The 24,773-nt window shown below is 41.6% G+C and overlaps 2 protein-coding genes across 2 annotated transcripts; one reads left to right on the top strand and one right to left on the bottom strand.

The window, feature by feature from the left end:
- Window positions 1-488: 488 nt before the first annotated feature.
- On the bottom strand, window positions 489-10,578 carry gpr180 (G protein-coupled receptor 180). Its single transcript, XM_048969327.1, has 9 exons — window positions 10,352-10,578; window positions 9,208-9,354; window positions 7,269-7,469; window positions 6,329-6,509; window positions 3,819-3,868; window positions 2,975-3,132; window positions 2,373-2,564; window positions 1,883-1,960; window positions 489-1,788 (listed from the first exon to the last, which is right to left on the bottom strand). Exons 1-9 carry the CDS (start codon window positions 10,509-10,511, stop codon window positions 1,636-1,638), a joined length of 1,320 nt encoding a protein of 439 aa, XP_048825284.1. The 5' UTR covers window positions 10,512-10,578; the 3' UTR covers window positions 489-1,635.
- On the top strand, window positions 10,542-21,532 carry LOC125704043 (dTDP-D-glucose 4,6-dehydratase-like). The gene is made up of 13 exons (XM_048969338.1): window positions 10,542-10,742; window positions 11,288-11,385; window positions 11,528-11,594; window positions 14,887-14,955; window positions 15,049-15,139; window positions 15,291-15,433; window positions 15,648-15,746; window positions 19,691-19,750; window positions 19,856-19,899; window positions 20,142-20,307; window positions 20,836-20,894; window positions 21,084-21,181; window positions 21,304-21,532. The coding sequence occupies exons 1-13, from the start codon at window positions 10,557-10,559 to the stop codon at window positions 21,438-21,440; spliced, it is 1,317 nt and encodes a 438-aa protein (XP_048825295.1). The 5' UTR covers window positions 10,542-10,556; the 3' UTR covers window positions 21,441-21,532.
- The last annotated feature ends 3,241 nt before the right edge of the window (window positions 21,533-24,773 follow it).

The following is a 24,773-nucleotide window of genomic DNA, read 5'->3' as shown; positions in this document are numbered from 1 at the left end:
GTAGTTGAGGTGGCTATGCAAATGAAGTACAGGTTGTAGTTGACTTATGACCTTGGCGACTTACAAATGATTGACTTTACAACCGTTCTGAGACCCGAAATATGTGGCCATGACTGCGGCACGTCTAGCAGTGTTAATGTTGCCCAGCCTGAGTGTATGACAGTTTTCCACCCCAACTGCCGGCTGCAATGAACTACGAAATTGGTGATAAAAAGGTTAAAAAACACCAAATAATATGACATAAAGATGATATAACTTTATTAAACTATACATGTGATAATTTTTTGCATACAAAATAAAGGTTCGTTTTACAACCAAATCAGTTGGAACCGATGAAGGTTGTATGTCGATGATGACCTATAATTTGGGTGCAGCACCACCACCCATGGATGGCTACAGCAGAAATAGACACAGAATTGCGTTAAATAGTAGAGACAATGATTCAGAAAATGAAATGTAATGAGCAAATAAACACACAAACACTGACATTTATGCTGTTGTTTTTTTAATTTATTTCTGAAACCTTAATGTACAGAAAATAAAATATAGCCTATAACACAAAAGGGGAGATTTTTTTAGAGCTCTCCCTAAACAGTGTCAGTGCTAGTGGTCGTACTGAAGTCATCCAAGTGGGCACCCATCAACTACTGAGTGAAGTCACGAATAAACTGCTTCCTTCACAGAAATATCACTCACTGCCGTTGGAGCATATACATTGAGAACACAGACAAGACACCTAGAGAGTGCCTTAATCCGAGTCTCACAATATGCTTGTTGAAAGGAGTGATATCGGACACCATCGGGAGGAGATGATACTCCACAGCAACACCTATTCCCTGAGTATGGCAGCCATCAGAATGAACAGACCAATAATTGGTGTACCCACCTATATAGATCTGGCCATTCCCCGGTCTGCATACCTCAGAGTGTCACCACCGAAATGTGGAGTTACAAAGCTCCTCCAACAGCAGGGGAAGATGGTCACCATGCTGTAGAGTCTGGATGTTCCACATGCCTAGCTGGATGGGCCGCTTCAAACTGGATCCTGAGTGCTACTGTGCAGAGGGCAATGCCTCAGCACCACACCAGTTCTGGTCCTCAACAGGCCTGACCCCATTGGCTCTCTGGTGGTGGTCTTGACTTCTCTGGGGATGTGGCTCCTGAGGGTCTTCCCCCATCTCCTTCCTGTGGGTAGCTACAGCATACTGTAGCTACACTTGTGGAGAGCAGAAAAGAATACTGCCTGCCATTTTGCAGCTGGTTGAAGTTTTATATTGTCTGGAGTGCCAGTCCGTTACCAACCCCCAAATTTTTCCTTCTCAGTTTGAGGTCCTAGATGTACAGAATGATTGTGTAAAATTCTCAGGAGTCACTTGAATTTTCATTTTTATTTGTATGCTATATGCATGACTTTTGAGGTGAAAGGCAGTCAGATCCTCATTAAAATTCATACGGATATACTAGTAACGCCTCACTTTAATCCACCCAAAGTCCACACAACTGGTCACTGGTTGCTGTCACTCGCGGGATGGACAAAGTCTATCCATGTCTGTAGGTGTCCTGGTCACTTTTGGACAGTGCTCTTGACAGCTGTCACCCGCAGTGGTTCCGCTGTTCCTTGTCGCCCAGGGGAAGCTAGTAACGACTCCGATGCCCTCTAGACATGGTCAGTGGCAGTGTGACTGAGGAGAGTGAGGAGACTTCCCAGTACAAGCTACGGGAAAGGAAGAGTCTATAGAGGATGACCACCGCAGCGGTCTGGCACAGTATGATGCCAATGGTGATGACCTGGGGTGGGGAGTGCAGACCAGATTAGTAAGCTCAGTACACTGAGAGAGATGGACAGCCTTTCTCTCCACCCATAGTGATGGTACCCTCTTACCTTCTCTCTTTGATGCTCACGGAAAGCAATAGAGATCAGGACGAGGACCGGGTGACACAGAAACCACAAGAAACAGCCCTGAAAGACGCCAAAACATCCATAAAACCAAACCGAGTACACAAACCTTCTATGTAGACACCAGAGAACAATTTAAAATACTGAAAAAAGTTGTGCAAAAGGGATCCTTTACAACAAGGGCGTCAAACTCCAGTCCTGGAGGACCGGAGCCCTACACATTTTTGGGTTTGCCCTCATTTAACACACCTGATTCAACTCTTCATGCCTCCTTGTACTAATTACCACACAGTTCTTGAGCTGAATCATTTGTGATGGAACAGGGAAAAACACCCTTGCTTTGCAATTACAATAACTAAGGCCAAACCTGAGTTTTCCCCATGACCACACATTGTATGATAGGAATATGACTGTCCCGTGAAAATCTGGGAATGGTCTGTTTAAGGTTTGTCACCCACAATGGCGCCCATGGTACCTTTGCGAAGCAGAGGTAGAAGTCTCGTTTCAGAGTACTCCTTTCTGCCATGATGATCTGGTACAGGATGGAGGCAAGCAGCAGGGCAAGGACAATGTGCAGGCCAATGAGAAGCAGGCCTGGTACACTGCCGTGGGCATGGTAGCTATGGTGCTCAGTGTCCTCGAATTGCTCCCAGACTAACAGTGCCCCCTGCAGGTTCAAAACAATAAGGAAATAGAAAGACTGACCACGTCCATCCATGGTTAATTCATTGTGGACATCAGTCTGATTGTACCCAGAGTTTAGATATTATGCAATGTACAGGAACTATTTTTTAAATATAATTTATATCTAGACTCAGTATCTATTATTTAAGTGCTCCACTGAATGCCACAGGAAATCCTTCTAATCCCCAGAGGCATCAGACTATATAACTCCTCCCAATGCCACTCATTCACAAAATAAGCCATTTCCCTGGGTTCAATACATTTTTTTCTAATTCTGATTTTGGATTCTAAATTGATTAGACAAACAAAACAAGTGACTAAGGACTGCCAGTCATTTATCCAGGAGCTGCAGAAAAGTGACAGAGGAAGTGTGTCTTGGTGGGAGGGGCTTACCTGGGTGCCCACACCCCCAAGGGCAAGTGTGGTAGTTGTGGGCGAGGTGTCCCATTGCAGGGGCTTGCTCTGGAACCTGTGTGTCCGGCTCAGCATCCAGCCCATGCACAGGCTTAGCAGCAGGTAGAGCATCTGGATTTGGGACACCATGTCGCAGACTGCAGTTCACAACAAACAGGTGTCACACTGAGGGATCATCAGGGGGGTAAGATGCGAGGGCCATTCTGTGGCCGGTCAATATCGACAACAATCATCATTTAAATGGGGGGGGGGGTGTCCAAAAAACACTGACGGGTAAATGAGTGTCCCTGATTCATCTGTAGTTTGTGACTGTGTCACTGAGCATCCCTTCCGGCATGCACCCTGCCTTCTTGGGACAGGCTCCAGGCTTGACGTAAGCCTGCACTGAATAGCTGTTATAGAACATGAATGGATGGATGGATTAGCCATTCATCAATTTTTTAAACCTGCTTGTCCTTTGCAAGGTCAAGGGGGTCCAGAACCTTCCCCAGAAGATACTGGCTCAAGGCAGGAATTAACCCAGAATGAGGCACCGAATCATTGCAGGGAATTCACACCATTCACACCCACATTCATGCCTGTGGATAATTTGGCAACTCCAGTTCACCTTGGCACTGGATGGATAACAGTAAATATTTATATTTGTACCATATGTTTCTGTCCTAAGCAGTCTGCACTTCCACATCTCTATACAGCTGGATTATAAACTAATGACACATCAAGGTCAAGGTTTGGCATTGTAGCCATGCCAATGCCAGCAGCACATCATTACACAATACGATAACAGCAGCATGAGCAAAATCTTGGAGAGGTGGATACTCACATTCTGCCAAGCTGCCAATCATGGGAGCTCCAATGCCATCCCTGGCATACCTGAGAAATGGCAAGATGGGGGTCATCATCACCAGGAACAGAAGGGTGTCGAGAGGGTTGCATCACAATTAAATGCAAGTTTGTGTATTTCAGCTTCCAGAAAAAGTCATTTTATTCTCGGGACTTCAACATTTTCACATGTATATGATATAAATAAAACACTCCCGAAGAAAAACACAATGACGAGTTGTCAGCAATCAAAACCCTAAGATGAATGAATGATATACGTATTAAATGGTCAATATGGATGTACTGGGATATGTCAATTCATTGGTATACATGCTGAAAACTCCTTCTTGTCATTATTTATACTTTATTCACACTTTATTTGATCTGCATTGCACATCTCTGGTCTTTTTATTTTACAGTTTAACTTTCCTATTTATGACAAAAGCCCACCTCCATGCATCTTTTGACCCCTACCAGTTTGCCTATAGAATGAACAGGTCAACTGAGGATGCCATAGCAATCGCCCTTCATTCCACACTGAGCCACCTAGAGCATTGGGAGAGCTATGCCAGAATGCTCTTCATCGACTTTAGCTCTGCCTTTAATACCATCATCCCTGACATCCTGATCACCAAACTGCACAACCTGGGACTCCCTCCACTCACATGCTCCTGGATCAAGGACTTCCTCACAAATCAGCCCCAGACAGTAAGACTTGGATCCCATCTCTCCTCCATCCAGACACAGAGTACAGGCTCCCCACAAGGCTGTGTGCTGAGTCCACTACTCAACAACCCTGTACACCTCTGACTGAAGACCGGCCCACAGCAGCAACATCCTTGTGAAGTTTGCTGACGATACGACTGTACTGGGGCTGATCTCAGGTGGAGATGAGTCTACCTATAAGGACGAGGTCCAGGAACTGTCTGAGTGGTGCTCAGCAAACAACCTAGCTTTGAACACCACCAAGACAAAGGAGATCATCCTGGACTTCAGGAAAAACAGGGCAGATCCACTTCCCCTCCACATCAAGGGCGACTGTGTGGAGAGGGTCCACACCTTTAGCTTCCTGGGTACCACAATCACTTCTGACCTCTCCTGGACTGAAAACACCACAGTTGCCATCAAGAAAGCACAGCAGTGACTGCATTTCCTGAGAGTGCTCAGGAAGAAGAACATCAGTGAGAAGCTGCTGGTGACCTTCTACCACCTCACCATTGAGAGCATTCTAACATACTGTATCACAGTATGGTTTTCCCACTGTACTAAAGCAGACCAGAGGAGACTGCAGAAAGTGGTCAAGACGGCGCAGAAAATCATCGGCTGCCCCCTCCCCTCACTAACGGACATTTACGCATCCCGCTGCCTCAGCAGAACTAAGGGGATCATCAGCGACAGCACTCACTCTGCCTATCACCTGTTTCACCTGTTGCCTTCCGGCAGGTGCTACAGGGCCATTAGCACCAGGACCAATAGACTCAGAGACAGTTTCTTCCCACAAGCCATCACTGCAATGAACACACACATACAACACACACCACCCCCACATAAGGAAAATGTGCAATAATTTTCTATTATTATAATATACTACACACCAGGGGTCTCCAACTCCGGTCCTGGAGGGCAACTATCCAGTAGGTTTTCTATCCTACCCGGCTTCTGATGAGCCACACCTGTTCCTGATATTTACCTGAGAACAGGTGTGGCTCATCAGAAGCCAGGTAGGATAGAAAACCTACTGGACGGTAGCCCTCCAGCACCGGAGTTGGAGACCCCTGCTATACACAAATATAGTATAATACAATACTTAACACTATGTGTTATTGCATCTACTACTCTGTCGATGCCATCTGTACTGCAAATGTAATGTCTGTATATGTCTGTATATGTCTGCACTTCAGAAGTGACCACTGCAATTTCGTTAGCATCCGTGCTCCAGTACAATGACAATAAAAGTCTTTCTATTCTATTTTCTATTTCTATATTCATTATATTTTTACTCATGATATCTTTATTTTTGCTTTAAATGTTTTACTATTTGACCACCTTTAATTTAACATAATTTCACTTCAGGTTACACTCCGACTGTATACCTTACATACAACATATGACAAATAAAACCTTTGAATCCTTAATACAGACGCTCCTCTACTTACGAACTTTCAGACATATGAACGAAGAGGACTGCAAGTCCAAACTGTGTTTATTGAGCTCCCGTTTCCTGTCCGTAACATCAATTTTTTTTTTTGCACGCCAAGTACGACTTCTGGCTGGTACTCCCACTGCGCAGCAGCGTAGCGTGCGTACTCCCAGCATTCTAGTTCTTTGTACTTGCGTATACTCTTAAAATGATGTTGAATAACGACTTAGGAACATTTCAAGTTATGACCGGCTGTTCGGAACGTATTTCGTTCACAAGTAGAGGAGCGTTTGTACTTCAAAAGGAAGGTGCGATGTTGCGCCCAGTGGGACGCGCAGTGGTAGACAGAGCTTTTACCAGTAGGGCCTCACCTGGCCATGTGGATGTAGTTGAGGAGGACAGAGCCAGCCTGCAGCAGGAGAGCAGCTGAGAGGACCTTCAGCACAATGTGCATGGGTCCACCCTTGTGCAATGCCTGCCAAAGAGGCTGGGCACAGATGCAGACTGCCACAAAATAGGTGAGGATCAGCAAGAAGTAGAAGCTGTGTAGGCCTGGCAGGTCGGGGGAGAGATCAGGGGTCACAGTAAGGCAGGACAACAGGCTGACTTGGAAGTTACAGACCACAATATCCTCAACAATCTGCCCATCTGTCCAGGGATCTGGAGGCTAACCCAAAATTCAGCTAACTGCATCCTTTTGGAAGAACCCAGATAGTCGATGGTGATGCCGGTGACATGTAGTCAAATTAAGTTTTTTGATGAACTGCACCGGATTGAATCCAGGGACTCTTTTGTCCCACAAATGGTTTGTTCATGGATATGCCCATTCAACAGGTTACGCTTCTCTTCTGTACAATTCAAAACAGCAAAAATGCATCAAATAGTTATAAATATTAATTAGTAGTATTTTGTAATGTAGCTAGCTAATGTCTTGTAAAAAAAGAATGTTTCAATTAATGTTAACTTAAGAACCAGAGCATATAACAAACTCAAAAATGTTACATGTCTGTTGTTGTGTGCTTACTTACCATCTGTTATAAATGTTGTATTTAACTAGTGGAAATTTGGGCTGGTTCTCAGATTGTGCCTCTCAGCACCACCTGAGAATCAGCTCCCACGTCAGCATCACCATGGCACTAGTGCAAATGAGGTAAAGGAGAACCCACAGGAATAACAGGCAAACTGCCTTTAGATTACTACTGGCACTGAAACAGAGTAGCAAAAAAATGATACCTGGACAGGGCATCTCAGCCATCCCAGGAGAGGGCGGCTAAGCTATGCCAGGAACTGGGCACATAGAGGAAGACTTACCTGCCTCTTCAGCACTGAAGTGATCCAAGGGGTTGCCGGCGTTGTCAGGGTTAAAAAGCATGGCCTGGAAGTGGATCTCCTCCAGGTCCCCGCCAGCCTCTCCCTCCTGGCAGGTGCTCTGGTCTGCATAGACCATGTGCCAGAGCTGGGGCGAAGACATCTTGGGCATGGTCCAGTTGAGCTCCACAGCGTTCAGTGTAACTGGAAACAGGTGACAATTGTGAAAGATGCAAAAAAAAAGAAACTTCCTCATATAAATGCCTGCAACAAAACATAGACATTAAATAAATGGATACAAAGAGCTACCTATAAATCAGCAGAAATCAAACGTAGCTACTCCACGTGACCTTGCCTTAAAAAATGTTATTTTCTCTCTTTATTCGATTTCAGGACCGCTCGTCAGTGTGCGTCTTGACCAGTCACTCCAGAGTGCAACCCATTTGGTCACACGTGACCAAAAATCTGTTGTATGTAATTAAATTTTTTCCTTGGTCTTACTGGTGCACCTTACATTTCACAGGTTTGAACCAATCAAAGGCACAACATTAGGCTAGTTTTTCTGAAACAATATGCTGACAAATGTTTTAAAAAGATATGTTTTTATTAAGGGCGGCATGGTGGTGCAGTGGTTAGCACTGTTGCCTCACACCTCTGACACCCAGGTTTGAGTCTCTGCCTGGGTCACATGTGTGTGGAGTTTGCATGTTCTTCCCATGTCGTCGTGGGGTTTCCTCCAGGTACTCCGGTTTCCCCCCACAGTCCAAAAACATGCTGAGGCGAATTGGAGTTACTAAATTGCCCATAGGAGTGCATGTGTGCGTGAATGGTGTGTGAATGTGCCCTGCGATGGGCTGGCCCCCCATCCTGGGTTGTTCCCTGCCTCGTGCCCATTGCTTTCGCGATAGGCTCCGGACCCCCCGCGACCCAGTAGGATAAGCGGTTTGGAAAATGGATGGATGGATGTTTTTATTAATTATAAAATTATTTACATTTAACTTGATAGTATAATCAACATGTTTTATTACATTATTAATGCATATTTAACTTGATAGTGATATGCTATATTCATATTAACCTTTTTAAAAACTTTCATGATTGTTCTCTATTTTATTGACGTAAACGTTTGTTGTCGAGCTAAATATAGGCTACGTCAGTCTAATAAAACATGTTGGTTACATTATCAAGCTAAATGTAAACGATTTTAAATAATACAAACTCACTATTTTTTAAACATTTGTTGATGTAGACCTATTTTATTTTATTAAAGCTAAATATACATTAAAAATCTAATAAAATATGTCAGCTATACTACAAAGCTAAATGTAAGTGATTTTTTTAAATAATATAAAACACCTTCAAACATTCGTAAATGTAGTTTCAGAAACACTGGTCTAAGAAACACATCCTGTGTCATGGCAAGTGTGTGACCACCAGAGAGGCCCCCCTCCTCACAGCATTTCAGCGTCAGACAGTGGCAAACCAAAACTTTTTCTATAAATATCTGGGAGCAGCTATATGTATCTGAGTCCGGTGAGTTTTTCAAAGTTTCAATTTGTCAAGCATTTTAAACAGCACTTGTAAATTTTGCTTTTTTAAAAATTAAGTTTTTTCATTTTTTTGTTTGTACTGTGATTTATAAAAAGATTAACATTGACCTGTACCTGTATTCCTGTTTACATTTATTTATGTAATTATGAATGTGTATGGGAAATTACAAAAATCTTTAAAAAAATCATACAAAAAAAATCATTAAAATGGAGCTAACGGCATTGTGATGAATTTGTGTGCACCTAAATTTTGTAGCGGTGCACCTAAATGAAAGTTAGGCAGTGCAACTGATGCAAAAAGAGTCTGGAGCCCTGCACCAGAAGCCAAAATGGAGTCTAATCCCACACATGGCGGATCATGCTTCAAAGCAGCCATAAACGACGAGGCTCACTGGCAACAGGAGCTCCAGACAAGCGTTCTAGGCAGCTGAGGTTCTCAAACCCCTCCTGCTGCTGGAAGAGTAGCAGCCGGGCCTCCTTCCTCACAGCCATGGCGACGTCAGCCTCCTCCAGTCTGCAGACCACGAGAGCGTTCTCCCCTGTGGGATTCAGGGAAAGGTAACAGCAATATGCTTGTAATCAGAAAGACCGTTTGATTACTGGTGGGTGGCTTGAAGCTCACTGTGGACAGGACAGCACAGGGCACAAGGCAGGAGTACACCCTCGATGGAGTACCAGTCCAACACTGCCAGTGAAGCCCAGGGACCTCCATTAAAGAGGAACCTCAAATAAATCACCCCTATTGACAACTTTTATCATCACTCTCACCCTCCTCCACTGTAGAGCCCAGAGGCCTCTTGACCATGTAAATGTGCTTCTGATTGCGCAGCACGTACTTGTACTTGCTCAGAGAGCTACTTGGCACTCTACTGCCACCTTGTGCGTAAAAAAACTGCAGTACAGGGCACCAGCTTATCCACGAGGTTAATGACATAGGCAAAAAGAAAGTTTGACATGAGAGTTATCTGCTGAAGTCAATCATCTTATTTATGTTTTCACACTTGGCAGTTACAAGTGCGGCTATTCTCAACGAAATGTCAGAAGCTTAGTTAAGATTTATTACTACTCTGCGTTAAAACATTAATGCATCATATCATTATCAAAAGGTAGAAAATGTCAAGACTGTGATGTTTCTGAAATCCAAAAAAATATATTTAAAAAATTCTAGTGCACAAAACAAAGTATTCACGCAACCTTCCATAAATAAAGTAAATCTGATAATTGCAATCACAGTTACATCAAGTAAGCACATATGCGTTTAACGGGAACAGAAGCAAGTAGTGCGAGTTATCCCTTTAAAACCACAAAAACATAGCCATTCCAGTCGGCTGCTAGTACCGATAGCTTGTGGACAGGGCTGACACGTATAATCTGGCTTTCCGGTGTTTCTCAATCGCCGGCGTACTTAGTACAGTGGCACAGACACTGCCAAACGATAGTACGTAAAGCATCCTGCGCACGCCCTCAATTGAGGATGAGTGATTTAATCCGAATGAATCCAATCTAGCACTGTAACTGAGTTTCGGACGCACCTACCGTGAAACAGAAATCTTGTTATGTATTGTCCATTGTTTTCTTTTGCAGCATCGCTCCTGAGGATGCCCGATACGGTTTTCCCGTACGCCGGAGGAATAGCATGTAAACATATAGCGGCCGCAGCCACAAATAACCGATACTTGGTATTACTTGTCCACATAACTACTTTTGTATATGGACACTTCTTAACTATAACTGTCAATGAATGGATAATATATACGCAGTCTCCCACTACCCGGAGAACGTGATTGACGGACGAATTATCCAATCGTCCACCTCCTTTCGCCACCTGTCAAAAGTAAAAGCCAATAAGATAAAAGAGGATCCGGAGCTAAAATGGCCAACATCACAGCTCGAGTTGATACGTGTCAGCACTATCGTTAAAAGATCGGTACTGTCGCAAAAGTGATATATTCTTTGGTTGCCTGTGTGTTCGAAATAGCTAAGTCAACGCTACCATATAAACATACTCGAAAATAAATGTCGAATCTTATACGTGAAATTAATTCAAAGTGCTATTTTCGGTACTGCGAGAATTTACTTTGTCTTTTGCCGTAAATGGTTTATGTTGTGACGACGACGCAAATAAGCGCAGGAAAGCTTAGACCACGTCTTGTTCATCTGGGATATTTGCAATACCTCAGCATTAATCTGGCCATTCTTTATTTTGATGAAACAGGAGTTTCAGTCACGTAAGCCGACTAGAAAATGCATTTTACGTGAGCGATTTGCCACGTCGCCTGCAAATCGTTGTTACTGATGCTGATTGATTCACAGTTTCAAAGCCGTTGGACTCTGTCTTCGGAAGTGTAGTTAAATAAGTACAGAAAATTGACACGGCAACCACTCGTTTCCCTACGGGATGAGAGGACAAACACGGATTTATCGTGCGTTTAATTGTATGGCTGAAATTCCCGTTATTTTTTTCTTGGTCAGATAAACAGACCGGCAGGAATGTTTGTGAACTCAAGCGCTTCAGATGCAAAAAGGCACTTTAGTAAATGTGTTCTTGTAACTGGAGGTGCTGGATTTATGTAAGTACAGGAATAGCACACTTTAGCAACTAATGCTCCGATGATTGTTTATATTTGTTTTGGAACACAAAGAGGACTGTCTTCAGTCATGTTTACAGTTTAAATAGTAATTTTACTGTTTACCTTTTTATGTTTTATGTAGTGGCTCACACGTGGTTGTTGCACTTGTAGAAAAATACCCAGAATGGCAGATTATCAACTTGGACAAGGTAAGGTTTTCTTCTTTTATACCATTACACTGCATTCACTTAAGATTCTAATTGCAGATCACTAAACACTGTCCAACACTGTTACAGGTGTATGCCTTTTTCCTGCCCGACAAACGCGAGAAAAGTTCGGGAAGCCGTTCTAGCTTTAATTCATTTCTAGAGGATATCATGTATTCCATGCAATGCAATACAATCCTTACTAGCAGGAATTGTGTTTTTACTAAGAAAATTTCATATTAAAGAGCTCCATCATTTAAATTTTGCCAGTGATTTATTCCCGTTGACTTCCATATTTTTTCCTAGTAATTCACTAGTAAAAAGTCATATCGTAGAGATCTATAATTCAATTTTTACTAGTAAGAACTCCTATTGTAGATGTGTAATTTCATTTTGAATAATGGCTGCCACAATTAGTTTATGTAGTCGATGTCTATGGTGAAAATGGGTCAAAATCAATATTTTTATTTTTTTTTTTAAATTTAATACAATTACCTTTATGATTTATAAATGCTTCAGTTCACTATAACAAACATTTATCTTTAATATCAATATGTAACTATGGGAGTAGTTCAAATGATCAGCAATCAAAAAGGAGGTTTTACACTGTGCAAAGTTTCAGTGGCATACCATAGCACTGCTAGCACTATGCAAGAGCGCCTGAAGAGAAAACGCACAGGCGCTATTCTGGAAGGTGGATCGCCAAAGTGCTGCCTATTCACGTTTATTAAATTAGCATCAGAATGGAGAGCTTTTTCATTTCTTTTGTCCTTGTAGCTGCTATATACAGTAATTTTTTATGAGATTGTATGCATATCTTTGTGTTTAATAAATGTGTCGGATTTTAAATTCCAAAAGTACTGCCACACCATCAACATTATTTTTTTACCTTGTTTATCCACCATATCTCTTCTTTTAAAACATGTTATGGGTGCTGAGCTGTCCTTTTCTTCAAGAATACAAGAACTTAAGAAATTTACAAATGAGTGGAGGCCCATCAAGCTCATTTGGGGAGAACTCAGTTAATAGGTTAGAGTTGTTAAAATCTTATCTTTGGCCATAAAGATGCTGCTTATGTTTGGAGAAAGAAGGGACAGGCTTCCAATCAGTGGATACCACACAAGCACAAAAGGATTTCTGAAATTGTAAAGGTCGGCAAATAATATCCCTCATTTTTAAAAAAACAAAACTATAGGTAGGATGCCATCAGGGCCCTGCGATTTTCATTATTTTGAGCCCATCTAGGCTTTGTAGCACATCAGCTTTAGTTATACATATATGTTATACACAACGCTGGATTAGTCTATGAGAGAGTCTGTTAATCACGTCCTGTACTGTGAATACCCGTGCAAAACAATAACTATATTGTTTAACTAGTAATTCATTCACTCATTATCTATATCAATTTCATTTTCAATTATAGGACCCTTACTATCCTACAGGTTAGTGATTTCAGCTTTTAGAGCTCTTTTGGATTTAAAATGCTGGAACAAACTTTAAATGCCATCCTTAGCCTCCAATGCAATCTTCCTTTCAACGTTCCTCTTAGTGAGTCTATTATTTTGTAACTCAACCTGTATACTTGGATCTTCCTGCTTTATTCTGACATCATTAGTTATTTTCTGTTTGTGGAACAGAGCCCCTTTCCTCCTGACTTTATTCTTAATTTATGTAGTAAACCACCTTGGCTGCAGTTTCCTAGATTTAATTTTACTGGAAACAGGTATGAAGTCCTCTTGCACTTGCAATAATGTGCTTTTAAAAAATCCCATGCCTCTTCAACAGTTTTTTTTAATTTAACTCCATCCAGTTTACTTTTTTTAGTTTCATTCTCATACCATTATAGTTAACTTTGTATACTTTGTTTTGGACTCGTCAGACACTAACTTTGAAGTTAACCATGTTATGATCACTACTGTCAAGTGGTTCTAAAACCTTCAATTTTCCAATCCTATCCTGGTTATTAGAGAGAACAGGATCACGAATGGCTTCTCCACTGGTAGGGATATTAACAAACTGAGTAAAAAAGCAATCCTGTACCAGTTACACTATCTCAAGTTCATTTACAGAAGAGCCTGAGACTATGTCCTACTGTATCCCAGGTAAATTAAAGTCACTCACGACATAATTTTTATTACTCATAATCCTGATATCGTTGTATAACATTCTGCTTTCTTCTGCATTTAGTGCTCTGTAACAAACACCAACAATTAGGCCATTTGAGTTTGTAGCATCTAGTTTTACCCATATAGCTTCTGTACTTTTATTTTTATCAGTGATTTCCCTTGCCTGCAAGTTTCCTTTTCCATATACTGCAACACCACCTCTCTTTTTGCCGCCTTCTCCATCATTGTCACTCAACCATGTTTCTGTTATTCCTATAATGTCTGATGAAATAAAACTCTCTAAATCATGAATTTTGTTTCTATTACTATTACTTAATAGCATTTAAGTACAGACTGCATATGGTATGCCTTTTACAGTTCCCACTTTCATTATAATTTGGGTTCTTTCCATCTCCCCCCGCCTATACCGCTTCTGATCACCTTCTGTCAAGAAGTGTAGTTATAGGAGAGGAGACTGGCCAATCATGAATTCTACTTTGGGTCTCCGATTGGCTAATAATTGTGACAGAAATGTAATCCTGTGCCAAGTTGAGCAAGGGTGTAGATAGAGTTGAACGTGTACAGAGCAAATTGAATGAACATACAGCCTGAGTTGATTGCAGGCTACAGACTACCCTACAGCATGTAGGGTCCATGGCTAACCGGTACTTACGCCATCAGTTCAACACAGGAGTATAAATCAGCCTTAAGTGTTGTCTGTTCATGTTTATTAAATTATCATTAGTATGGAGAGCTTTTTTATATTATTTGTCCTTATAGATGCTAAATGCACTCATTATTAGTCATACTGGTTCCATCGAATAAGTGTTTGAGAAAATGTGTAGGCTAGCATTTTCCCTTATTGTAAACCCTGCAGCACATTATCTTGTCTATCTTTTGTTAGATTTATATTTTATTTATTCACCGGCCCTTAATTTCTTTGTTATATTTTATTTATCTTTGTTTATGTAGGGATTAGCTGAGCCTCACCACAAACAGTTTGATCTACGGATGTGTCTGTTATACATATGGTATATAAGACTTTGACTTGCAGTCAGACATAAACAAATTTACAGTTTATACACCTATGTCTAAATGTGCAGTATACTTCCTTATGTCATACAATTTGTGTATTGGTGGTGTTTGATCAGTATTAGCGAGTATTAATGGGACTGTCTGGTTTGTCGTAGCTGGAAAAGTGCTCAAGTTTGAAGAATGTCTCAGCTGTCGAACACTGCTCAAATTATAAATTCATACAGGTAAGAAGTGGATTTAGTGATGTGTATGGATCTAAAATGATCTCAATGACATGAATGTGATCTGATTGTCTGATTTTATATTTTTATTAAAAGGGAGATGTATGCGATCTGTATCTGATAAATTGTCTTTTTGAGACTGAAGAGATTGACATCGTCTTTCATTTTGCTGCCCGGTCGCACGTAGGTGAGTATCAGCAACATTAGACTGCTGAGCAATTTGGATTCTGTGACGGGCGATCCCCAATTCTTCTCACCAGGCCATAACTCGGAGTGTTGTTGGTGGTCTGTGGTCCATAGTTAAAGCTATATTTTTATTGCGGATTTTATTTTTGTAGATGACTCCTTCAGGTGTCCCATGGAGTTCCAGAGTGTTAACGTGGAGGGAACCCGTGTGCTGCTCCAGGCAGCACATAAGGCTGGGGTCAAACGGTTCATTTATGCGAGTACAGACGAGGTGTATGGGGAAAGCACTAAGCAGGTCAGAGCCCTTTCTGCACCACAGTTATGACTGGTGTGCGTACACTGCCAATGAGTTCCTGTGTGTAGACTTTTACTGATATGTTGTATCGTCTCCATTCATGCCTATACTCTTTATACATTTCTGAAATAATGCAGTTTAACGTGCACAAGTCCTTCTGTTTGGTTTTCCAGACAACATTGTTGTTAACTCAGACAGTTGGTTTCCTTCTCAGGAACATGATGAATTTAGTCCACGGAGACCAACAAATCCATACTCTGCCTCAAAAGCTGCTGCAGAGTCAGCCGTGCTGTTTTACTGGAAGAAATATAGGGTAAGGAAACAGGCACCCTGCAGCATATTTATGTAGTACAAGGTGACATGTCTCATTATTGGGAAATTTTCACGAAATTCTGATTTAATGGATCTCCATCATGAAAAATTTCAAAAGGCACTGAAAGACCATTTTCCATTTAATGTTTTAAGAATATCTAAACTTACTGTGAATTTAACCCTCTGAGGTCTAGGGGTAGGAAGCACACTTTCGCTGACTGAGGAATGACCACACATTTCTACAAATATCATAAACTTAATTCATGGCAAATAATTTATTTCTTATATATTTGCTTTGCCATTTTACTCATCTTTATTTTAATGTATATTGCAAATATGTCAGATTTTTGTATTTGTAATTTGACATCAAAGTATAGAAATTGCAAAATGCAGTTTGGAACACTTGCAGAAACATTATAAAAGTACATAGTAAGCAATGCTGGCAGTTTGTTTTGATCCCAGATATCTGATCACCAAAGTCTTGGATACATGAAGATGACTAAATGGTGTAGTTGTAACATTCAGTTGGATAAATAAATAAGAAAAAGCTAACTCATGTCACTATCTCTGGTCTCCCTCCATTGAATATTTAGCTCTTATGTGTATGCATGAGCCATTGACACCTTTTATGACGCTGATGGGGATCATGCCGATGCAGATAAAACAAAGTTAGGTGACATGGTTTAATTATTTGCCGATTTAACCTTATTTTAAAAACTTTAATACTTCAGACAATGGATGTTTTGAAAAGATTACAGATTTTTTTCTTGATTGTGCATGAAGATTTCAGCGAGATATAAACTGAAATAGACGTGAAAAGTACGCTGCGTCGCCGACGACACACTCGACCCCAGAGGGTTAAATACAAGTGGCTGGAAACAAATTTACATGCCAGCAGCATGTAATAGCACCCCAAAAAGGCCATAAAACCCATAATGCAGTTGTGTTTGTCTCATATTTCAGTTCTTATTTGTATTGGTTTCGATAATCTTACACTGGTAATAAAATAAATGCCTCCCTTTAACATAAATACCAAAAGAACTGATCCCTTTCACTATTACATTTGGGTATGGGTGGTCTTATTTCGAAAAGATATAAAATGTGACATAATGTTTATCTCATTCGTTCTAAGTTTAAGAGTAACAACGTAAACAAAACAGCCGCTTCAGCCAAAAACATTTTAACTTTTAATTTCAAATAAAACGCAGTGTTACCAACTTTGGTCATGTAACTGGAGTGAGATTTTCAGTGGGAGACAAGTCTGTATATAGCCGTGGCATAGAGTTTTGGGAATGATACAAATATTAATTTTCACAAAGTCTGCTGCCTCAGTTTTAACGTTGACAATTTGCATATACAGGTACTACACAATGTTATGAAGAGGGATCAGATGAATTGCAATTAATTGCAAAAACCCTTTTTGCCATGAAAATGAACTTAATCCCAAAAAACCCATTTCCACTGCACTTTAGCCCTGCCTCAAAAGGACCTGCTGACATCATTTCAGTGATTCTCTCGTTAACACGGGTGAGAGCGTTGACGAGGACAAGGCTGGCGATCACTCTGTCATGGTGATTAAGTTAGAATAGCAGACTGGGTGCTATATAGGAGGGTGGTGCTTGAAATGATTGTTCTTGTTCTGTTAACCATGGTTACCTGCAAGGAAACACATGCAGTCATCATTGCTTTGCGCAAAAAGAGCTTCACGGGCAAGGATACTGCTACTAGTAAATTTGCACCTAAATCAACCATTTATCGGATCATCAAGAATTTCAAGGAGAGAGATACAATTGTTTGTGAAGAAGGCTTCTGTCATGCCCGGCTCGTTCGCTCCTCGTGTGTGCCACGCCCCATGATTACCCACGTGTTTCCCTGATCGTCTCCTGCTGTGTCCGATTACTTTGATTAGTCCTGTCCTGTTTTAAGTCCTGGTCTTACCTGTTTGCCCTGTCCGTCACTGATGTTACCTGATGTTCGTCAATGCCTGTGTCTCGTCCCGCTCTATCCGCTCCGTTTTCCCCGTATCCCGCATGTCTGCCTGCTCCTTGCTCGCTTGCCTGCCCGACGATCGCCCGCTTCCAGCGTGATCGTGACAGCTTCAGGGTGCCCTAGAAAGTCCAGCAAGCCCCAGGACTGGTTCAAATAAAGTTGATTCAGCTGCAGGATTGAGGCACTACCAGTGCAGAGCTTGTCCAGGAATGGCAGCAGGCAGTTGAGTGCATCTATATGCACAATGAGGCGAAGACTTTAGGAGGATAGCCTGGTGTCAAGAAGGGCAGCAAAGAAGCCACTTCTCTCCAAGAAAAACTTCAGGGACAGACTGATATTTTGCAAAAGATATAGGGATTAGACTGCTGAAGACTGGGGTAAAGTCATTTTCTCTGTTGAATTCCCATGCCAATTGTTTGGGGCATCTAGAAAAAGATTTTCTGGAGAAGAAGAGGTGAGCGCTATCATCAGTCCTGAGTCATGCCAACAGTAAAGCATCCTTAGACCATTCATGTGTGGAGTTGCTCCTCAACCAAGGGAGTGGGCTCACTCGCAATTTTGCCCATGAATAAAGAATGGTACCATAACATCCTCCAAGAGCAACTTCTCCCAACCATTCAAAAACAGTTAAATGACGAACAATGCTCTTTCCAGCATGATGGAGCACCATGCCATATGGAAAAAGTGATAACTAAGTGACTCGGGATACAAAACATCAATATTTTGGGTCCATAGCCAGGCAACCCCCCAGACCTTAATACCATTGAGTCCTCAAGAGGTGGGTGGACAAACAAAAACCCACAAATTCTGACAAACTCCAAGCATTGATTATGCAAGAAAGGCCTGCCATCAGTCAGGAATTAGCCCAGAAGTTGATTGATAGCATGCCAGGGAGAATTGCAGAGGTCTTGAAAAAGAAGGGCCAACACTGCAAGTATTGAGTACTTGCATAAACTTAATGTAAGTGTCAAGAAAGCCCTTTGACACTTATTAAATGCTTGTAATTATACTTCAGTATACCACAGAATCATCTGACAAAAAGATTTACAAACACTTAAGCAGCAAACTTTGTGAAAACCCAATACTTGTTATACATGTAACAGTTTTATAACATTTTAGATGTCTAGGGTTTGCAGAATAAAATGCTTTTGATATAGTTAATTGTAAGTGTATAATAGAATAATGTGGATCTGCTTTAAGATTTCTTGTGAGTGTCACGCAGGAGATGGCAAACCCTGAAAATGCGGGAACTTCAACAAACGTGAAATCAAACTATGTCTATTTAATGTTTTATAAAATGCATACTGCATTTGAAAACTTTTCATCTGAGAAAATTGTCCATGCATTTGTTTCATCGTGCTTAGATTACTGTAATGCTTTGTTCACAGGATAAATCGTCTCTCATGCCTTTACAGTGCTGCTGCCAAGTTACTAACACACTCCAGAAAGTGGGCCCACATTACTCCCATTTTACATTCTTTACATTGGCTCCCAAAAGAGTTTAGGATTAGCCTTTTTTTACTTTACATATAGAGCACTAGATGGACAGGCTCCTGGATATATGATCCACCTTCTCCGTAAATATGCAACTATGTGTGCTCTTCGCTCTCAGGCTCAGAACCTGTTAGTTACTCCCCGGACGAGACTAAAGACTCGGGGAGACAGAGCTTTTCAGTCTGTTGCACCGAAGCTTTGGAATAAGCTTCTACTACAACTTCAAAGTGCTGCTTCTTTAGACTCTTAAAACACAGCTGAAAACCTATTTATTCAACCAGGCCTTTGGTTCTGTTTCTTATTAATTATTCTGATTTCATTCTATTTTATGCAATTATGTTGTTTTTATCTTGTGTTTATTTTCTGTACAGCACTTTGACTTTGTGTCTGTGAAAAGCACTTTAAAAAATAAACTTTACTTACTTGTAGCAGAACTGACTTTCTGTATATATTTTCTTTAAGTTTCCTGTAATAGTGACGAGAAGCAACAATGTTTATGGACCAAATCAGTACCTGGAAAAGGTAAGCAGCCCCACCGCAATGTAAACTGTGTGTGATGGATACTGTTAAGAAGTGGAATAAGCATGCTTAGTAGGCATGTCTGACACATTTTTGTTTGTTCCTCAGGTCATCCCAAAATTTATTTCTCTTCTGGAGCAGAATAAGAAGTGGTAAGAAATAATTGTGGCCAAAAAACAGTATTGTTTTACTGTTACTGTGCAGAAGCAAAGAGTGGTTTCTAAAGTGGTCTATTTTTCATTTACTGCAAAATGACAGCATGTGTATTGTGGATGATGTGTTGCCTCTAAGGAACAAGGTTTATCATCTACATATGAGGTGAGGATGATGGATTTTCTCAAGGCATTTTCTGAATGCCCTTTTTTTTCTTGTGGTCGCATGTCCCCCCCCAAAGCACGATTCAGGGCACAGGCCTCCAGTCCCGGCATTTCCTGTATGCCACGGATGCCACTGAGGCCTTCCTCACTGTGCTGGAGAGGGGAGACCCAGGAGAGATTTACAACGTGGGCTCCGACTTCGAACTGTCGATCATCCAGCTTGCCAGACAGCTGATTAAGCTGGTACGGGGGGGGGGGGGTTTGTATATCTTTTGTCCTTACCCTGAGTGAAGTGATGAAAGGTTCCATAGCACTCGGGTGTTTTGTATTCTGTCACACAAAAGATTAATATGGGAAATGTGGAGAACGCAACGTCTCTGAAAACGTACTGAAAGTGTAAGAAATATTTCATTGATTATTTTTTTTTCTTCCGCTTTTTTGTGCAGTTTTTAAATTCTTTGAAGACAGATTGTATTTCAACTTGAACAGATCCCATTTACCAGAGATCCTGCTCTATCCTCTTGTCAGGCAGCAGGAGATTCTAGCTCTATGCTGCATGTGTGACCTCTCAGGTCACTTTGTTTTTGTCTTTACCCCTGATATTGCAAGTTTGCTTTTCTTTTGAAATGTATTTTAAAACAAGGGTTGAGCATTTTGTCCATCACATAAGTCGACAACTGTTATGTTTTGAATTGTGTCCCTGTAATCCAGAAATGTACAAGCAGTATAGGGAATGAATTAATGAATGTATCTATCTCTTGTGTATTTTAGATGAAGAGCACATCGATGCTGACTGATCCTGATGACTGGCTCAGCTTTATCAAAGACCGGTGAGCACTCTGGAGCATTCTGGCTCAGCTTTGTCAAAGACTCGGCCCTCTGGGGTGCTGACTGGGTTAAATGCCTGATGGTGGTCCATTTGCAGTTGGGTCATTAAATGAGGCATATATTTTATCAGCCCCATAGTGACATATCGTGTTCTAGGGCCTTTCTTCTCATACGCGCTTCCTCCCTTGTAGCCCCCACAATGATCTGAGGTATCCAATGAACTGGGACAAACTGCGGATGCTTGGCTGGAAGCCCAGGGTCACCTGGCAGGAGGGGATCCGGAGGACTGGTAGGGAGGCCTGTGATATGATGAGGAGGACTCAAGCACATATCCAGAAGTCTATTCCCTTATGTCAAGCCAGTTGCATCTCACCGCTTCACTTACAGAGGGTGTACTGTCTTGTCTTTCAGTGGATTGGTACAAAGAGAACCCAGAGCACTGGTGCACTGAGGAATGTGGGGTGCGGATCAGCCAGCCGCAGACCCAGAAACAGCCTGGCATACTGAGAGCACCATATCCTCCCCAGCACCTTTGCGATTTCACTTAATCGTTCTTCCTCATTATGTGGCTCACTCACCATGAAATCATGTGCCTTACTATATTGTATTTAATGATGAATAAAATGTTTTACTACACAAAGGTTTCTTTTTCCAGTCTATGGGGGTTACACCTGAAAATCTGTTGTTGGTTCGTATGAGATGCTGCATGGAATACGGGAGGGGTGGGTCCTCAAAATCTAACCTCACTTTCAATCAGATGGGAGGTGCGCAAAAGGTTCACTAAGGGTGCTTTTCCACCGTACAAAGTATGGTACTTTTGCTTTTCCATTGATTTCCGGTCGAGTGCCAGTACCGAAAGTGCCAAACCACCTGGGGTGCTTCTTTGGTACTTCGGTACTTTGGGGTGGAACTGGCAAATGTATTTGCTGTCGATTGGTTATGCAAAATGCCTGCCGCTGAAACGCAAAATACAACTGGCATCTTTTGAAACACACAGTGAACAGCGAGAAACAAAATAAAAAGCAGTAGAAACAAAAATATAAAAGTGAAATCCAAGTATGGACAAGTGAGGAAACGCAGGCTTTAATTGCCATATGGTCAGATGAACAGATCCAGTGGGATTTGGATGGCATGACAAAAATTTTGCAGTAATAGCAAGCCGCTTGGAAGAAATGGGGCACACACGAAACACCGAACAATGCTGTTTGAAAATCAAAAAACTTAAGCAGGACTACAGGAAAGTGAAGGATCATAATAACATGTTTGAATTCAGTGAAAGAAATACCACGCCATGCTTTGTGATGTCCACTACACTACAGAGGTGCTACAGAGATATTTGACTTTGGCCAGGCAAGGTGTTAATGAGCCCATATCTTTGACACTTCCCCCTGAAGAGGCCATAATAGATAATGCAGGGGCAGCACACGCCACTGTTGCTGATGATGCTGGGGACACCATCATGGAAGATGTCATTAAAAATGTTGCGTTGCGTAAGAAGAAAAAGGTTGAATATATGATGGGCAAAATGCTTGAAAACTCTGCCATCACTGCGTGGAACCTGCGTGGGGAGTTTGTTTTTAATGGTAAAACTATCGCTGGGTCCCATATGCTCGATTTGCTTAAAAACATTACCAACTCGCATAATGTGACCGAGGGGAGAAGACCTGTGGGATGAGGTGCATTTCTACAAGGATTGGTGAGACACAACATGCCTTGCACCCTCATACCCAACCAAGATGTCTGCTGTTTCATGGAAGCGATCAGGAACAAGCACCTGCAGCACCCCGCGGAAATTCTTAAAACCAGACTGGTTTATGTTTTAAAGTGCTTTTGTACTTACTTAATAAAACACTAAAACATGATATTTTGTCTTTGTGGTTTTTATTTAACATACAGTTACATGACTTTTTCAAAGCCTTACAACTTCTCACCATTAGCATTTTGGTAAATACATTTTTCATATATATTCAAATTTTAGATAAATATATATTTCAGATATATTTAAAACAAAATGAGAAACCATAGCATCATTCTTTCATAAATCATTGCTATAAAATGATAGAATTTTATAAAAAGAAAAGCCTCTGCAGCGGTTAATTAAATAAAAAAGGTTTTCCACGCATCCCACTGAGATCGTCTTGAACCTGCTTTGCATTGTAAATGAGCCGGTCACAGTTCCTTGTCATAAAAGCTTTTATGGCCCTCGGAAAGCTGGGGTGATCCGGAGGATTTCCATATGAGTTGAAAAACTCTGCGGTGCTGTCAGCAGCGATGAAAAGCGCCAGCCAGTGCTCTCCGGGCACCCAACTCGGATGTGTGTTGATGATGAAGACTACAGGTAATTTATCAAGTTTTACTTCCTCCAGCTCGTCACAAGCTAACACCCCATAAAAATGTCTTGCCGTCCATCAGTTTCTACTAAGGATATTGGATAGCTCCAGGGTGTTCATGACTAGTATTAATAGTACAAGACGTTTCTCCTTTGGTTAATCTCGATTGTATTGTCGAATGATGCGTAAACTATCAGTGTCACAGTCTTAGCCAGCGGGGCTCACCCAGTTCAGCAGCACAGGCCCTGTATTACAGTCCAATCCGTGGATCCAAAGCAGTCTCTTAAGGCATCCTCAGCTTCAGGGGACCATCTCCTAAAGGGCCGTGTTGTAATGGGCTGCCTTTGCACCAGGGGGGTGTACAGCGGCTGCAGGTAGACTAGGCTCTAGTCAGACCTCCCTGGGTGGGAGGGGTGTGGCTCTCTACACCTCTCTCATATTAGCATACAACAAGTCTATTGTTTAATATTTTCTTGTTGGGCAGTCAACAAACTGATCACAAGCTGTAAGAGTTTCATCCAGAGTAACATGATTAAAATCACCTGAGATGACAATGAATGCCTCAGGGTGGTGTGCTTGGTGCCACACTATAATTGTGTGAATCGCCTCATTAGCCGCACTGTAATGTAATGTAATGTAATGTAAACAAAGATGGCTAAGACGTGACTAGACTCTTGTAGGAGGTAATAAGGTCTAAGGCTAGCAGCCAGCAACTCCAGATCCTGGCAACATAGGATCTCCTTCTCAGAAACAAGGTAATTTATTGTCACTTTAAACATTTCCACTGGAAATTTCTGTGACCCCAGTGGGTATTGCTAACGGCATCACCTGCAGGTTGTCACACCGACCTGGTGTGATGTTGAATTTTACTACCTTGGGACCCCTCCACCAAAATGTGGGCAGCGGTGACCTAATGGTTAGGGAAGCGCACTTGTAATTGAACGATTGTGGGTTTGAATCCCTGACCAGCAAGGCACCACTGAAGTACCCTCAGCATGGTGCTGCCCCCTGCTATGTCACATTGTCACATATGGGTTAAATGCAGAGAACACCTTTCTTTTTTTGTGTGCTGTGGTGTGTCAGCAATGACAACTACTCACTAAATTCTAATTCTAAAAGTGTGTCAGGAATGGTTGGACTATTAATCTAAAACCAACAATGTTCATCTTTGTTCATTATCATTATACTCAAAATATTTAATAATGCTAACGCAACGCTGCCATAAACATCCATGTGAGCTGGAAGGTGAAAGGAGAGGAGGGTATTGTGCCAAAATGAAGCAATTTGGAGAACATAGTCTCAGATTAAATTAGAGAATTTCTGAATGATGTCTTGACTTATCAGACTCACAATATTTCAGAGGGGAAATCACAATTTACTTTTGAGTATTAGTGATAAGACATATTCTCATTGACACCTGCCCACCTGATACGGGTCATCCATCTATCCATCAATCTGTGGGGTGTGAGGCACTGAGGAATAGAAGCCAACTAAAACACCGATGACCAAAAATCTTCCATAGTCATTAAGAGAATTGCTTGTCATTTTAGC

This window comes from Brienomyrus brachyistius, chromosome 1 (assembly GCF_023856365.1).
Source record: "Brienomyrus brachyistius isolate T26 chromosome 1, BBRACH_0.4, whole genome shotgun sequence".
NCBI lineage: Eukaryota > Metazoa > Chordata > Actinopteri > Osteoglossiformes > Mormyridae > Brienomyrus > Brienomyrus brachyistius.
This window is presented reverse-complemented; position numbering and strand designations above follow the sequence as displayed.